The 17,500-nt window shown below is 45.1% G+C and overlaps 2 protein-coding genes across 4 annotated transcripts in view; one reads left to right on the top strand and one right to left on the bottom strand.

Moving 5' to 3' along the window:
• LOC127436467 (protein mono-ADP-ribosyltransferase PARP12-like) overlaps positions 1–14,154 on the bottom strand; it is a 15,173-nt gene extending 1,019 nt beyond the window's left edge. Inside the window, exons 1-13 of the mRNA XM_051690638.1 lie at positions 14,012–14,154; positions 13,544–13,875; positions 12,712–12,847; positions 8,831–9,173; positions 8,677–8,727; positions 8,332–8,458; positions 1,871–2,036; positions 1,649–1,769; positions 1,341–1,437; positions 1,178–1,253; positions 954–1,084; positions 716–867; positions 1–194 (exon numbers count right to left, since the gene is read on the bottom strand). The exon at positions 1–194 is cut by the window's left edge and continues 1,019 nt beyond it. Coding sequence (XP_051546598.1) covers positions 1–194; positions 716–867; positions 954–1,084; positions 1,178–1,253; positions 1,341–1,437; positions 1,649–1,769; positions 1,871–2,036; positions 8,332–8,458; positions 8,677–8,727; positions 8,831–9,173; positions 12,712–12,847; positions 13,544–13,815 — 1,866 coding nt within the window. The 5' untranslated portion in view covers positions 13,816–13,875; positions 14,012–14,154. The remainder of the gene's footprint in view (positions 195–715; positions 868–953; positions 1,085–1,177; positions 1,254–1,340; positions 1,438–1,648; positions 1,770–1,870; positions 2,037–8,331; positions 8,459–8,676; positions 8,728–8,830; positions 9,174–12,711; positions 12,848–13,543; positions 13,876–14,011) is intronic.
• Positions 14,155–14,192: 38 nt separating this feature from the next.
• LOC127436454 (chemokine-like protein TAFA-2) overlaps positions 14,193–17,500 on the top strand; it is a 38,959-nt gene continuing 35,651 nt past the window's right edge. Inside the window, exons 1-3 of one of the 3 annotated variants that reach the window (XM_051690622.1) lie at positions 14,193–14,341; positions 15,272–15,451; positions 16,198–17,080. In XM_051690622.1, the coding sequence (XP_051546582.1) occupies positions 16,913–17,080 (168 nt within the window). In that variant the 5' untranslated portion in view covers positions 14,193–14,341; positions 15,272–15,451; positions 16,198–16,912. Of the gene's footprint in view, positions 14,342–15,271; positions 15,452–16,197; positions 17,081–17,500 lie in introns of those variants that run through there. The other 2 variants (XM_051690621.1, XM_051690624.1) reach the window with 2 other exon arrangements.

Here is a 17,500-nt window from a genome sequence, read left to right on the forward strand (position 1 = left end):
TGATGGGTTGCAGATGTCATTTACACAGCTGTCGTAGAAGATGGTGTCTCCTCCATCTTTGGAGGGCGGCCGGAGGTACCTGGAATGACCTTTGGTGTAGTCGCCAACCAGAACACGACAAACAAACATGGAACGAGTCCCTGAATCCACAGTATACTTGTGTGCATAATTGGCATCCCTGGCAAAGTAACTACCTGTTGAACGACAAGATGAAGAAGTGAGGTTTAAAGTTCTTTTACAGTCACCCTAAACATATTTGGACATTTAAGCCACAATAGATATCCAATGCATATATAAAAAAATCATCAAACCATATTCAAACTTGTGTTGAGTTACAACAAGTTTGATGACATTAACGACAAACTCCACTGGTTCTTGATGTTTTGTATTTGACCACTATTTGCCAATAGTAAATATGAGATTTGAGAGCTTTAGTGGAGGGAAAGATCTTCTGTGAATAATGCAGTTTTTGGTCTGTTCCCTACAGAAAGGGGTTGTAGATTCAGGAACACTTGGTTCAAAGGACTGTTTTGTGGTGCTCTTTTGTCCTTTCTAGTCCCTGTTCAAATTAACTTTTATTGTATGGAACATTTTGTTAAATATCTGCTTTTGTGTTCCACAGAAGTAAGAAAGTCAAAGGGGTTGTGAAAATGTCAAAATGTTTTTTACTTCTTTTGGAAGTTCTAAAAAAAAAAAGAAAATCTCATGACTTCACCTTTGCCGTACGCAGTGCCGTGAGTTCCACAGATTCTCCAGTCAAAATTATCCTGGCAGATGACATCCACATGCTTGGGGTCTGTGCCATGGAAGAGCTTTTTCTCTGCCACATCTCTGCCTCCATTGTTCTTCTTCATACGATCCATCTGCCTGAAGTTCACAGTGATCAAAGTGTAAATGCATATCTGGTAGACTGACAGATAGATCGATAGATACAGAGACCGTTTGTGACTCACCACTGAAACACTTCCCATAATGCTTTGTTCTGGATTCTCTCAATCCGCAAAATTTTGAAGCCACTCATGGTGGTCTTGAAGAGCCGTTTGATTTCACTGTATTCACCGTCTGTAGTTTGCAGCGACACTCTCTATATGAAACAGCAGAGAAACAGATTAAATGTCATGTTATGTAAATCGTTGATATCTTTATAAAGACTCATATTGGAATGTCTGAAGAGCACCTTGTATCCCGTGTCAGGAGTCAGAGCTTTATTCCAGTGTGTCGGCAGAGCTTTGAAGTTACTCGGAGCTCTTTTACTGAAAACAGATACAGAGAGTGTTTCATATACAGACTTTTCTCGTGAGAAATTACGGAACGCTTTGAACACAATCGTGTTTTCTTACGTTGTCTTGATGGTTTGTACTTCAGCTGCTGACACGAATTTAGGACGACGTCTGATGAGCCTTTTGGTTCCGTAGCGTTTGTTTGCCTGGATCATATCTGTAGAGCAACATTAGTAGATGTTCCTTCACCTTGTGTGATTGAATCATCTTGAACCCTTGAATGCACTTACGGGTCAAGTATCACTGTTGCACTTAGAGGGTCAAATTGACCCGGTTTGTTAAATCACAGTTCAACAGTCACAATTTGCACATTTTCTCCTCAACAACAACTGTTTTATCATCAATAACTAAGACAAGAGTGGAGTTACCTGAGCAGCTGAGTTCATACGTCTGTGATCCGGCTGTGAACTCCACCACAGCGCCGTTGTCAGTCTGATATTTCTGCTCAAGTTCCTCACTCGTGATGGATGACAACCTGTGACCCACTTCCTGATACAGAAAGAGAAAAAAATAGAGTACTGATCTGGGCCCCTAATATTAAGGTATATGTTAGAAAATGTAGATGGTATGCCAATACAGAAACCACTTACTGCTGTTGCATACTGGATCCAGTTTCCAAACTCGTTCTCCCAGTACCAGAGCCACTCAGTGGTTAGAATGAAGGTGGGCTGAATCACTGATGGGACTGTAGACAGCCGGCGCACACTGTGAAGTCCTCGGGTCATCGTATCGAAATAAACCGGGTTGATTCCAGAGCTTTGATAGACAGAAACAGTGAAAACACTGGAGCTCACAGAACTTAAACACAAGACGACTGAAAAGATGTTTCCAAACCACAAACAAACTTATTCATTTTATCAACAGATTAAGTAATTATCAAGTTAAATTATACAGTGCAAAACTATATCATTTCAAACTGGACTAGGTGGAGGGTTGCATGAACAACTAGGCTAATTAGGCTGGCTTGGATTTCACCTGACCCCCTACTGGACGCATTCCTTAGGGGGCGTTCTTGTGTTCAAAAACAGCCAGTTTAGTAAAGAAAGACACAGACAGTAGGTGCAATTTATATTTGCCAACAAAATGTCTTGGTTACTGTCGTAACCTCCGTTCCCTGGTGGAGGGAACGAGATGTTGTGTCGATGTATTGACACTAGGGGTCAATCTTGGGAGACCTCTGATGTTTGAGAAATGGCCAACAAAATTGGCAAGTGGGATTTGTAACAAGTGCATCCGCCCCATCGTAACCTTTCCAATGGCCCGTGTACGTCGTATGGACCGAATGAAAAAAGGGGGGGGGGGGGGTGGTGGGAGACGTGCTCACAATGGGAACAGGCCGCACCAGCTAGTTCGGCCTTTTCTCTTCTTTCTTCTCCCGTGAAAGAACTTGCTTGATTCAGCTGGGGCCAAATGTATTCGCATCGGGATAGGTGTTCCTTTCCCTAGGGGAAAAAGACACCGCGGAGACCTGCAGCCTACCTGAAGGGGAGGTAATGTGAGGAGAATACATCATATGGACTTAACAGACGGGAAGTATCACATTGGAAAAAGCCCCTGCGGTAGGTCCTACCCAATGGGGAGGAGTTTCTAAAGCGCAGCGACGGGGGCAGAGGAGGCTCTGCCCTAGGGGGAGACACAGGTCCACCATCAGGGAGACTGTACTGTGGAAGATTACGTCATATGGGGTTACCGACAGGGAACCAACACATATGGAGCACCTATCCCACAAGTACTGGGCCTGGCGTTGAATTCCTCTGCCGAATTTGCTTGCCGCAGGTGCTGAGGGAGGAATCCAGGGTTCACCGATCCCTGGAAAGGAGTGCACGTCTTCCCCTGCGGAAAGGGAAAGGCGCTTGTGTGCCAGTGGTACACCTGGGCAGCTGCCCGCATCCAGGGTACCTGTTTGTACCTACCAACACACAGGACGAAACTGGCTCAACCTGGAGACTGTAAAATCTCGTGAGGGTATTGGGTGTCGCCCAGCCCGCTGCTCTACAGATGTCTGTTAGAGAGGCCAAGGCCCAGGAGGAGGCTACACTCCTAGTAGAGTGCGCTTGTAGTCCCAGAGGGGATGGCGCGCCCTGGGCTTGATATGCCAAAGCGATCGTGTCCACAATCCAGTGGGCCATCCTCTGTTTGGAGACAGCGTTCCGCTTCTGCTATCCCCCGAAACAGACAAAGAGCTGCTCGGAACGTCTAAATCTCTCCGTGCAGTCCAAATAGATACACAAAGTGCGTACTAGACACAGCAACGACAAGGCTGGGTCTGCTTCCTCCTGGGGTAGCGCTTGCAGGTTCACCACCTGATCTATAAAGAGGGTAGTGGGAACCTTGGGCACATAGCCCGGCCGGGGTCTCAGGATCACGTGAGAGTACGCCAGCCCAAACTCTAGGCATGTTTCGCTGACAGAGAATGCTTGCAGTCCCCAACCCTCTTGATGGAGGTGAGCGCAGTCAGGAGGGCCGTCTTCAAGGAGAGGGCTTTCAGCTCAACTGACTCTAAGGGCTCAAATGGGGCTCTCTGTAGGCCCCCGCAAGACCACAGAGAGGTCCCACAAGGGAACGAGGTGCAGCCTAGGAGGATTCAACCTCCTGGTGCCTCTGAGGAACCTGAAGATCAGGTTGTGCTTCCCTAAGGACTTACCGTCCACTGCGTCGTGGTGTGCCGCTATGGCTGCTACATACACCTTCAAGGTGGAGGGGGACAGTCACCCTTCCAACCTCTCCTGCAGGAAGGAGAGCACTGACCTGAGTGCACAACTCTGGGGTCTTCACCTCAGGAAGAACACCAATTCACAAACAGGCACCACTTTAAAGCATACAGTCACCTGGTAGAGGGAGCCCTGGCCTGAATGATAGTGTCTACCACTGCGGGTGGTAGGCCACTCAAATCTTCTGCGTCCCATCCAAGAGCCAGACATGGTGGTTCCAGAGGTCTGGTCGTGGGTGCCAGATCGTGCCTCATCCCTGAGAAAGGAGGTCCTTCCTCAGGGGAATTTGCCAGGGAGGGGCTGTCGCAAGGAGCGTGAGTTCTGAGAACCAAGTCTGGGTGGGCCAATAGGGAGCTACCAGCAAGACCTGTTCCTCGTCCTCCCTGACCTTGCACAAAGTCTGTACAAGCAAGCTCACTGGGGGAAACACATATTTGCGCAGACGCCGGGGCCAGCGGTGCGCCAGTGCGTCCATGCCGAGGGGGTCCTCGGTCAGGGAATACCACAGCGGGCAATGGGAGGATTCCCAGGAAGCAAACAGGTCTATCTGTGCCTCACCGTATCGACTCCAGATCAGCCAGACCACCTGGGGGTGGAGCCTCCACTCTCCCCTGAGCATCACCTGCCGCGACAGCATGTCTACTATGCGGTTGAGTTCGCCAGGGATGTGAGTGGCCGCAGTGACTTGAGCCGCTACTGGCCCCAAAAGAGGAGATGGCAGGTGAGTTGCGACATGCGGCGCAAACTGCCTTGGCAGTTGATGTACACTACCGTTGCGGTGTTGTCTTTCCGGACCAACACATGCTTGCCCTGGATCAACGGCGGAAGCCTCCGCAGGGCCAACAATACCAACAGCAACTCGAGGCAGTTGATGTGCCAACGCAGACGAGGGCCTGTCCAGGAACCTGAGGCTGTGTGCCCATTGCAAATGGCGCCCCAGCCTGACTTGGAGGCATCCGTCGTGAGGACAACTCACCTGGAGACCTGCTCTAGGGGAACCCCTGCCCATAAAAATGGCAGGTCCGTCCAAGGGCTGAACAAGCGGTGGCAGATCGGCGTGATAGCCACGCGATGTGTACCGTGGCGCCATGTCCATCTCGGGACTCGACTCTGAAGCAGTCTCATATGCATCAACCTGAGTGGCGTAACCGCCGCCGAGGATGCCATATGCCCCAGGAGCCTCTGAAACTGTTTCAGTGGGACCGCTGTTCCCCCTCTGAATGACTTCAGGCAATTCAGCACCAACTGGGTGCGCTCGCTCATGAGGCGAGCTGACATAGCGACCGAGTCCAACTCCATCCCAAGAAAAGAGATGCTCTGCACTGGGGTGAGCTTGCTCTTTTCCCAGTTGACCTGAAGCCCCAGTTGGCTGATGTGGCTAAGCACCAGGTTCATGTGCGCACACAACAAATCTTGAGAGTGAGCTAGGATCAGCCAATCGTCGAGATAGTTGAGGATGTGGATGCCCACTTTCCTTAGCGGGGCAAGGGCTGCCTCTGCGACCTTCGTGAAGACGCGAGGCAACAGGGATAGACCGAAGGGGAGGACCTTGTACTGGTACGTCTGACCCTCGAAGGCAAACTGAAGGAATGGTCTGTGATGAGGCAGGATTGAGACATGAAAGTACGTGTCCTTCAGGTCTACCGCCGTGAACCAATCTTGATGTTGGATGCACGATAGAATGTGCTTCTGCATCAGCATCCTGAACGGAAGCCTGTGCAGGGCCCGATTCAGTGCTCGCAGGTCCAAGATCAGTCGCAACCCACCGCCTATCTTGGGCATGATGAAGTAGGGGCTGTAGAAGCCCTTCTTCATCTCAGTTGGAGGGACAGGCTCTATCGCATCCTTCAGCAGAAGGACTGCGATTTCCGCACATAGGACAGCGGCATCCAAGCCCCCTACCGACGGATGGCACTGAATCTGGGCAGGCGCATGGCGAACTGAATCACGTAGCCGAGTCGGATCGTTCTGACCAGCCAGCGCGACAGACTGGAGAGTGCTAACCACGCCTCCAAACTCCGAGCGAGGGGCACCAAGGGAATGATCGCTGGTGACATACCCGTGGATGGGGCCTCGCGGCGGGGCGGGATGGGAAGTGCTACATCGGGGGGCCTCGTTTCCCGAGCTCGCCGTACAGGGAGAGTTAAAGCACTTACCTCCCTCCTCATACCCAATGTAGGACCAGTCAGCGACAGGGGAGGAGGTTGAGCGTCCTCGTAGCCGGCCACAACCACCTGTGCGTGGGTGTGTGTGTGTTGCGGCTGGGCGCATGGAGGCGGGAAACCCATGCCAGCAGCGTCTTGGCTGCGAATGCTCGTGACAATGATGGCCGAAAGTATTGAGTGTATGACCCAGAGAGTGAGGAAAGCGCTCTTTTTCTTTTTTTTTTTTAGAATGTGGGTACCGCAGCCCCTCGGGCATGTGGCGAACTGACAAAAAAGGGAACCAAGGATTCTCCTCCCGGCCCTCCACCGGGGGATGGAGTGGTCTGTATACCACCTCAACATGCAGCGCGGGTCTCCTCACCTCCGGGTCACCTATCTCAGGGCGCTTTGAAGCCTTCCTAGGGTTCTTATCAGTGGACCATGGGTTGACGGGGGGGGTCAACTTCCTGCAGGGAGCTCTACGCAGAGGCCGAGCCATTGGTTCAGGCTGCAGTAGAGCCGGTGTTACATCCACAGGAGGATCGCCGCAGAGACGGGCAGATGGGGTGCGCACTCTTGAACCACGTTGTGGCAAGATGTGCTGGATGGCCTCCGTCAACTTCTTTACCGTTGAAAACTGATGAGCAAAATCTTTGATGGTGTCACCAAATAGGCTGGGATATGGGGGCATCAAGGAAGCAAACCTTGTCAGCATCCTTCACCTTAACAAGGTTAAGCCAAAGGTGGCGCTCCTGGGCCACCAACGTGGCCATCACCTGCCCAAGAGCCCACGCTGTGACCTTCATTGCCTGTAGGGCAAGATTGGTCGCCGAGCGCAGCTCCTGCATCACTCCCGGGTCAGGACCACCCTCGTGTAGCTCTTTCAATGCCTTGGCCTGGTGGACCTGCAGGAGGGCCATAGCATGCAGGGTGGAGGTGGCTTGCCCAGCGGCACTGTAAGCTTTATCGGTCAGAGACTACGTAGTCTTACAGGTCTTGGACGGGAGCCTGGGACAGTTCTGCCAGGTGGCGGTGCTTTGTGGGCACAGGTGCACTGCAATTGCCTGCTCTACCTGGGGAATGTCCGTATAGCCCCTGGTCGCCCCGCCATCGAGGGTGGTGAGAGCAGCAGAGCTCGAAATTCTGGTCCGGCTAGAAAAAGGTGCCTGCCACGACTTCGTGAGCTCTTCATGCACCTCCGGGAAGAAAGGGACTGGGGCGGAGCGCAGCCGTGAGCAGCGTTCTGAGCCCAGGAACCAATCGTCAAGCCACGAGGTTTCAGGGCCAGGTGGAGGGTTCAAATCCAGCCCGACGCTCGCAGCAGCCCGGGTAAGCATGGCCATCAGCTCTGTGTCTCTGTGCTTCAGACTGGGCGACCACACCTGAAGATGGAAGCCCAGCCAAGTCCTCGGCATCAGACTGGAGCAGCCTGCTCTCCAACACTGTGATCAATAACTCATCCTCCTCCTGAGCGCCGAATGAGAGATTGAACCCGCCATGGGGCAGGCCGCCTGACTCATCCTAGAACTCAACTGGGGCACACGAGTGTGCTGGGGAATGGGAGGTTGGAGTTACTTCCACTGAGGTCCCCAAATTGCCCCCAGCGCTAACCGTCGTGGTCTTGTGCCTGCGGGCAGAAGGACCGGGGCGGGGAGCGGCTGGAGTGGCTTTCCCTCTAAGGAAGGAAAGCCGCGATCGCAATGTAGCCATGGTCATGTTCTCGCAGTGCGGACATGAACTATCCACGAACGCTGTCTCAGCATGTCTGGAACCTAGACACGTGAGGCAGTGATCGTGACCACCAGAGGCGGAGAAATAACGAAAGCAACCAGGAACTGCACATAATCGGAAAGGCCAATCGGAGAGGTGAATGGATTGGCAGTGGATAGCATCAACACCACTCATCTTCGAAGAAAAAATCTGAATGAGTGTTGTACGCCAGCTCCTTTTATACCCGTATGTCCAGGGGAGTGGCATGCAAGTTCCACTCTGCAATTTTCATTGGCATTTTCTCAAACATCAGAGGTGTTTGGGGCTCCCAAAAGCGATCCCTAGTGTCACTACATCGACACAACGTCGAGTGAGTGACAGATAGGGAACTTCATTTCAAGCATTTAAGGCTTGAGATCAAAAGAAGAATAAATTCAGTCTGTGTGTCAACAACAAACAAACAAACTTCTGGAGTGAATTTTTCACCTGTATGTTTTTGCAGGATTACAGTAATCTTTCTCGATTGCCTCATTGTCAGGAAGAGCTGTCCATTCAGATCCTTCTTTAACTTCCCATTTATACGGCACGCTGGAATGCTCTTTTCTACAAAAGTCTAGAAAACGAGTGCAGTCAGATTAAATGATGCAACCAAATGTTCAAGATAGAGAACAAATAGAAGAGTTTAAGAATGTGCCATTGAAAACCCATTCTGATCAGATTTGTTTACATATCTGTGGTGATTATGGTCCTGTCTAGATTGTCAGAAAACATAACTACTGTATATAAATCATATGAGATCAGAGTTTTGTTTGGGCTTTGATGAGCTCTTACCTCCATGCTTGCAGTGTCCTTTGATGAAATACATGCAGATCTCCGTTTTCTCTGAGAAAATGGACAGACAGACAGGCATGTTAGGGTTAGGGTTTTTCCTCAGTTCCATTCTCATATTTAACACAGTTGAACATGCAATGGTGAGATATGTTACCTATAGATGTATGGAAGGGCCTGCCTGCAGTAATGGTAGTCGAGGGCCTTCGGTTCTGTGTGTTTGCGCCTCTTCTGTTGTTCTGTCCATCAGTGTTTGTGTATCTGGACAGATTCTTCAGGGCTTGAATATTTGAGTAAATCTCCTTCATGATGGTCATGAGTTCAGTGGGCACTCCTCTGTCCTGCAGGGTCTTCAGTGGATGAGGCTCATAGAAATCATGAGCTCGGGGACATTCACAGGGCCCGCACAGATATTTCTCACAGATGTGAAGTCTCCTACAGTTCTCTCCGTCCTGACAGCGGCCGTACTGTCCTGTGCCATTATTATATGAATGACACACCTGACAGAAAGATAAGCAAGACTCTTTAGGACATCCATGCCATTTCTGTTTTTAACAGAATTAATTATTATTCTGTCGCTGATTAGAATGAGTTTTTAAGCTTGTGCTTGATTATAACTTAAGTTAAATTAGTTATCCAGCCATCAGTAGAAACATACCGGTGGTGGAGGTCATGTGACGCCATGCAAGAAGTAGACATGTGAGCGACGAGCTCTGCGCACTTTGCTAAATTTTTGATTATTTTCATGTTATAATTTGGTGAAATTTGATACACCCAGTTACACACCCAGAGGGAATTAACCGCTAATCCGCCCGTGACCAAAGTTGATTTGGAACATCTCCTTGAAAAGATTGAAGATCTTGAGAATAGAAGCCACATGAGGAGGGCAGAGATATGGTGAAATTTCTAGACAAGCTTTTCCCGAGTCTGCTTGACATAACAGGTCACAAGCTGGAAATCGAGCAAGCTCACAGAGACCCTGCTCAGAGATCTGCTGAGGGAGACAGGCCCCGATCGATTCTGGCCAGATTTCTGAGATCATCCGATAAAGATCTTGTGTTGCACCAGGCGAGAAGCAAAGGGAAGCTTTCTTGGAAGAACCATAACATTTTATTGTTCCCGGACTTTGCGAACTCGACAAGAGAGAAACACGATCGGTTCAAGGAATGCAAGAAACTCTTACATCAGAAAAAGATCACTTTTGCTCTGATGTTCCCGGCCAAACTGAGAATAGAAACGAAGGTCGGTCGCAAAGTATTTATATGTCCCAATCAGACAATGTCTTTCATTGAATCAATGGCTGAGTAAACTGCGTTGGTTCTGCCGAGCGGCTGGAGTTTGTTTTGTGAATAACACTTTTCCTTAAAGAAACTTTTGCATTGATGAAAGATTACTTTTGAATTGAAGTTCCCAGCCAGTTTGAGAGTGGATACTACAGATGACCGCAAAATATCTACATGCTCACACAAAGGATGTCTTTTATAAAGTTGACAGATTGTGTAAGTCATGGTATATACGTTTATGCGACCTCCGAGTGAATTGACTCGACCACCCGGGAAACCGGGATGCCGGTTTTGTTTCTTTTTGTATTGAATAACACTCCTTTGGAACAGCTGTGGATTAATCTGTTCGTTCTTCGTGCTTATTCCTCCTGCTGGCTGTAGTTTGTTTTGTTGAGTATTTTTACAGAACATTGGAATGATTACGTCATCCGCTGAACTCATAACAGTTGGCTCACTGAACATTCGTTTGTCTGTCCGAGGAATCTGAACGGTTTCATATCAGCTGGAATTTGTTTTGTGAAAAACTGTCTCACACCTTTGAGACAGTTCTGTGAATGAATCTACATGTCCTTTGTGTTCATTCTTCCTATTGACTGGGCTTATTTTACAAAGAATTTTCTGTTATATAATTTTGCCTCACAAATTTGTGAGGCAAAATTGAGCAATCCGATGGCAAAGTTGTCGCGGAGGCTCTCGTAGGCGTTCATGGACCTTTTGAGTTTAGAGGGATTGTCGCCGGTTGGCACTTTTGTGCGTGGGGTTAATGCGCACATTTTTCTTTTTTCTGTTTGTTTTGTTCGGGGGGAAGTTCGGGGTTTGATTGTTTCACTAATGGGGAATGTGGTCTGTATAATTTTTGACACACAATTTATTCTTTCTACTATATCAAAATGTCAAATGTTAATATGAGTGTACTATCTCTCTCCACATGAAATGTGAATGGGTTGGGGCACCCCATAAAAAGAAGGAAGGTTATTACTTTTATTAAACGTAAGAAATATGACATAGTGTTTCTTCAAGAAACACATCTCTCCCCGCAGGAAGCTGAAAAAATTGGGAAGATATGGGGTGGACATGTTTTTTTTAGTGCTGGCTCAAGGAAGAGCAAAGGAGTCATTATACTGGTAAATAAACATCTACAATTCAAATGTCTCAAACAGATTAAAGATAAATTAGGAAGAGTCATTATTGTTTTAGCTGAAATTCAAGGGCAAAGGTTGATTTTGGCTAATATTTACGCACCTAACGCTGATGATCAGGGCTTTTTTATAGATCTTGAAGGGATGTTGCAAACCGCTGGCACCCCTCATGATATAATATTGGGAGGAGACTTTAATCTTTTGATGGACTCAGTCCTTGATCATAGTGAAGCAAAAGTGTGTAAACCCCCTAGAGCAACATTGATGCTTCACAGGATGTGTAAAAATCTTGGTCTTACGGATATTTGGAGACTTTTGAACCCATCTGGTAGAGACTATACATTTTTTTCATCAGTCCATAAGATTTATTCTAGAATAGATTTTTTTTTTTTTTTTTTTATATCCAAATCCCTCATTTCATCTGTTGTTGATTGCTCAATTGGAAATATCTTAAGTCTCAGATCACGCTCTGGTGAGTTTAGAGATGCTGCCATATTCAAAGAGAAAGAAATCATATAGTTGGCGCCTTAATGTCTCCCTTTTGCAAAATCCTGATTTCCAACAAATGTTGAAGACTGAAATCATTGTTTATATGGAGACCAACTGGTCCTCAGTATCCTCTGTGGGCATGGCTTGGGAGGCACTTAAGGTGGTTCTTAGGGGTCGGATCATACAGTATGCCTCATTCATTAAAATATCCAAAGCACAAGAACTTGTGGAGTTGGAAGGAAATATTAAAAGTGCTGAAGCAGAGCTGAAGCGCCGTATGTCATCTGATGGCATCAGAGAATTGACTCGTTTGAAATATAGATATAATATTATTTTGTCGTGGAAAGTGGAGTTTTGGTTATTCAGGGCAAGACAGTCAAACTTTGAGTCGGGGGACAAAGCAGGAAAACATTTGGCTAGATATATAAAGTAGAGAGAGTCTTTTTCTACCATTCCCTCAGTGAAATCTGCTGGTGGTGAAATATTTTCTCCCTAAACTGACGACTGTGCAAAAAAATTATCTTGATTCTGAGATAACCTTGGAGGAGCTTGATGAGGTAATTAAGGCTCCGTGGCCTGACGGCTTTTCCTCTGAGTTTTTCAAATCTTATGCTACAGAATTGGCTCCACTTTTGTTAGAAGTTTATACAGAATCATTAAAGAACGGAAAGCTTCCTCCAACCATGACGCAAGCCCGGATCAGTCTGATTCTTAAAAAGAACAAAGATCCAAGCGAGTGTAAAAGTTACCGCCCAATTTCCCTGATCCAGTTAGATGTAAAAATTTTGTCCAAAATTCTGGCTAATCGATTAAGTAAAGTTATGTATAATATATATTTATATATATATAGATATATATTATGTATAATATATATATTGATTATTGTATTTTGTGTTGTTGTTTTAGTTTTGTGTTTTTTTTTCTCTGTGTGTGTCTATATTCTATTGACCACAGGGGTGTTCGTGGGGGGGTCAGGGTGGGTTGAGAGTTTGGTAGAGGGAGGGGATATAGTGGGGGTTTAATGTTTAAAGTGTTTGATTCATTATATATATGTTGTTGTATTTTTTGTGTTAATTTATGAATCAACAAAAATGTTAATAACAAAAAAAAGAAAAAAAGAAACATACCGGTGGTAGGAGAGTGTTGTCAGTCTGTAGTAACAGTACACAGAGTTCTCTTGTGTCCAGTATGTTCAGATTATGAGCAGATAGAACTAATGCATTCTGACCTGACATCACATCATGACTGAAATGACAGCCTCGCCTGTAGGGGGAAAAACAACTAAAATAAAAACTACTTTGTAAAACTAAGTTTTAAACTAAAACAGATTAGTGAGGACGTGGCCTAAGTAGGTCACAGGGCTTTTATTAACCACAAGAGTACAGCCATTGCAAATGGGACTTATGATTAGATATCTGCTTTATAATATTTTAACCATGATCCATATTTCTATATTAGCTTCAGTAGACGTTGTGTTAAAATGTAAAGGATTTACAGACATAAACTGAATTGACAGAACTGGTGTCATCAGCAGGTTCTTTTAAGTTGATATAAAACATTCAGGAAACCCTTTTATATACTTTTGCAAAGTCCATAATTATTTTGAACCATTACATTTAATTACCACAAAAAAACAAAACAAATAACAAACAAACAAACAAAAACAATCATACACAATTTTAATTATCTGTGTTTTTAACAGTTTATAGCCTACCCTAGAAGTTGGGTCGGCCATAACAGCAGCACTCAACATTCATTTACACAGTTTAATGATAGGTAGTAGATTTCTACACTACTTTAAACTGTAGCAGATAAATACGGGAATATTATGTCAATGTTTGGACAGCATAAAATACACAGATGTGTACAGGCCAAATGCTGATGTTTAAACAAAACTAATTGCAACACTAGCCGCCCTGTCTCCCCTACTTTATTTGCATTGACAGTAAACAGACTCACCTTCCTTTAGCAAAGCGACATGAACCGTAAAGATAAAATTTGCACAGATGTACGTTTTCACAGCCCGGGCAGTTTTGGGCTCTGCACAGCCGAACTTTAGTTTTGATGATCACTTTCTTCTGTCCATTCACAGACACAACAGCACAAGATTCACTCTTGTTGATGATTCTATCAATAACTTCATCAAAGGGACTGAATTTTGACAGCAAATCATCATGATTCATAGATCCATTATGAGCACAAACAGTCTTAATGATCAACGCTTCGGTCATTTTGCTGGATTCTGGCTGGTGAATCAGTACAGTGGAGTTCAGTTCAGTCCGGATGATTCACTGGGAAATGAAAGTAGATACAGACATGAAGAAAGGGAAACGAAACTTAAAGAAGAAGAAGGAGGGGCTTTACTTTGTAAACAGGACGTGTTACCATAATAAAAGTTATAAACATTATCAGTAACTGTTTATCTACCCATTACAACCCTTGCAGTCCTTCCTGCCCCTGAACATATCCCAGGGGTCATGGTCATGGCAACAGATGGGTGGAGGATTGTCTGGTAATAGCCGAGTGCCAATGGCAATGCTGACGAGCAGAGCTCAGTCTGGAAGGTGTGGATGAGTTCGGCCGTGTCATCTGTGGTGTCGTAGAAGGACAGAATTCCTGCTGCCTAGTCCAGATACACCCCAATCCTCCAGTGTGAGCGGTCAGGGAGCTGTGTCTCCACCCCTCCGTGTATGGCTTTACAGAGGGGAAAGGTCATGCTCAAGAAGTTGTAAAATTGGATATAACTTTACAGAAAAGGTTAGTAAGTAACTTTATCACTAAAATCATGTTACATCATGTTAACACGCAATACATGTTAACATCTTGTGGCTGTAATTTTGAAACAGTGAGAATTTTAACGTTAACAGATTGGCACCACTGACTTCCATTGTAAGTGCCTCACCATAACAGAGTTTTATGTCTAAATAAAGTTTTGTGGTAATCAACATTATACCACAAATGCTTGAGTTTAACTTGTACCGAACCTGGAATATTCCTTTAATATTGCGTAATATACTGTAAATAATATACTGAAGTTTGCAGTAATGACAATTCAGAATGAACAGTTACTGGAAACAAAAGCACATTTAGTTCCTTCTCTTACTTCTCACAAGCCTTCTTTTTTCATTTGTTAAACTGAGACTCACCTGAGAACTTGGAGTTTACAGTCGGTGTTGCTCAGTACAGTGGAGAGCAGCTCCACATTAGAATCTGTCAGACCGCACATACTGAGGTCCAGAAATCTGAAGCTACAGGATCTGAGAACTGAAGCCAAAGTTTCAACAGAACCAGCTGAGAATGAACTGTTGCTAAAATTATAAATGTAAATATCAGGACACAACAATGACTTCTGAAAGCAATTCCTCAGCTCACTTCACATCTCTTGTTGTATGCCTGTATTTTAAAAGGTGGAATAAATTATTTTTTCACCAATGCATCAGTGGTCTTGGACTTTATACTGACAATTTTTGGTACCTTATGTAGAATAAAACCTCTTTTTCTAGAACATTGATATGACTGGAGTCTTCATCTCATGACAATAGTACAGTTTTCTTTAAGTGTAAAACTTTTTTAAGTGGAAACAATATAAAATTGTTATCATGTAGGGCGAATTCTGGTTATACCAATGACAAATATGTATCAGGGGTGTGAGCGCACATAATGCTTTAAATATATTGCATTTTACAGACAGGATTCAGTATTCATACCAACAATACTGAACTGTCCGCAAAGACTCCAGTTTGAAGCGTGTATCCCTGAGCAGAGAGAAAAGTTGCTGATATTCCATAGGGTCAAATCCACAGTAACACACGTCCAGTTCTTTCAGGTGTGAAGGGTTTGCTCGAAAACGCCAACCTGTGAAGAGAGGTGAGACATTTGTTGTACAAAACACAATTTCACTGTAGAGATCATTTAATTTCAAAATGTTTTTAGCGCTTTTTAGAGTAAAAGCACATTAGCAGCATTCATGTATAATATTCTGGTAAAAAGGGGGCCACTAGGGGGTATGTGGAACAATTTAGAGAGAAAAAAAAATCGACATTATTTGAAATGATTAGTTTCATTCTGAAACCATGGGATTAATCATGATTACTTTATTCCATTGACAGCCATAGATTTAAATCATGAAAAATAAAAACAAATCTGCATTCACAGTCAGTCATACATTATAAAAACACAATTCTCTTTAAAGGTGCTTTTAAAGGCTTTGAAACAATATTGTGAAAAGTGCTATACAAATCAGTTAAAGTTTCATTGAAAATGCTTTCCTTCGGGTTTAAACATCTTACTATAATAGAAAAAAGACACACTGTCAAATTAATAAAAAGTATATATTTTTTCCATATAAAATTTAAATAATTTTTCTTTAGTAAAACATCACCAACTACTCCTAAGAAGTCAACAAAGCAGTTGCCGCTTTTGACCACTCTGAGGGAGTGACGTCTGTGTCCACATTTCTCTGAAACTCTATCTGGCCTTGATTGTCAAACACCGGCAAGGCGACGTTCAACTCATCCAAACAGCAACAGATATTGGCAGAAAGCTTTAATGATGGGTTCTTCTGAATTTTATTCAAGATGTTTTCAACAACGTCTTCTGTTTTCACATTGCAGGATGAATCTTGGAGAAAGCCTGACAGGAGCCATTTGCCGGAACCTGTAGATTTTCCCAGGAGAAAGAGGAGAAAGACGTCCAGTTGGCCAGTTTTGCTCCTTAAAGCTCATTTGATGGCTCTTCTGTGCATCTCAAGTGCCACTTCTTCAGATTTGAAAAGCTTTCTGACTCTTTCTACCAGCGTAAAAGACATCACTTTTTCTTGGCTGGGTTCGTAATGCACAGCTATACATACAGTACAGCGAGGAACTCTTGGATGCTGGGATGTGTGAAGTGGAACGTTTTCCCTAAACACATCAGTATTTGCTCTTTGAAGGTCAGGGAACAGTGATCTGTGAGGATCAATACATGATCAATATTGGCCTCTCTCAGGTCATTTTCTATAAAGTTGAATGCATCTTTTTCCAACATCTGCCAAGCCAGTCTGCCTAACTTCAGCATCTCCTCAGTGCTTTTCCTCTCCTCCTGGAGAACTTGTTCCTTCATCTGAATCAGCTGTGTGAAACAGCGTTGAGTACATACTGACAGTGGTCTAAGGAGGGACAAACCACAAACCGGCGACAGGGTGTTGGGTGCCCAAGGCTTATCGATGCGCGAGAGTTCCATTTAGTCCAGACTGGCAGAAGGTCTACTGTGGCACAAGTCACAGAAAATTGTAATGATGGTTACGGGAGGAATGTGTAACAACACACAGTGCATCACACCCTACTGCATATGGTGCTACATAGCTGCAGACCAGTCAGAGTGCCCATGATAACCCCTGTCCATCTTCGAAAGTGCCTACAATGGGCATGTGAGCATTGGAACTGGACATTGGAGCAGTGGAAGAAAATCGCCTGGTCCGATGAGTCCTGTTTTCTTTTACATCACGTGGACGGCCGGGTGCGTATGGGCAATTTACCTGGGGAAGAGATGGCTGTGGAGGGAGTGTGATGCCTTGGGTCCATCCATTCATGTGGATGTTAATTTGACATGTGCTACCTACCTAAACATAGTTGCAGACCAGGTACACCCCTTCATGGCAATGGTATTCCCTGATGGCAGTATCCTTTTTCAGCAGAATAATGAGCCCTGCCACACTGCTCACATGCAGAGGCCCAACAGAATATTAGGCAGGTGGTCATGATGTTTTCGCTCATCAGTGTATATATTTTGAGTGCTTGGTATTTTCATGGTACCATGTCAAAAGAAAAAAAAAAACAACAACACAAAATGGCATTAACATGGAATAATTACTGCTTTCTTTAACTGTTGGACTCATTCATTGATATTTGGTCTTGAGTTGTGTTTTCTGTCTGATTA

The sequence above is a fragment of the Myxocyprinus asiaticus genome, chromosome 47, assembly GCF_019703515.2.
Source record: "Myxocyprinus asiaticus isolate MX2 ecotype Aquarium Trade chromosome 47, UBuf_Myxa_2, whole genome shotgun sequence".
Taxonomy (NCBI): domain Eukaryota; kingdom Metazoa; phylum Chordata; class Actinopteri; order Cypriniformes; family Catostomidae; genus Myxocyprinus; species Myxocyprinus asiaticus.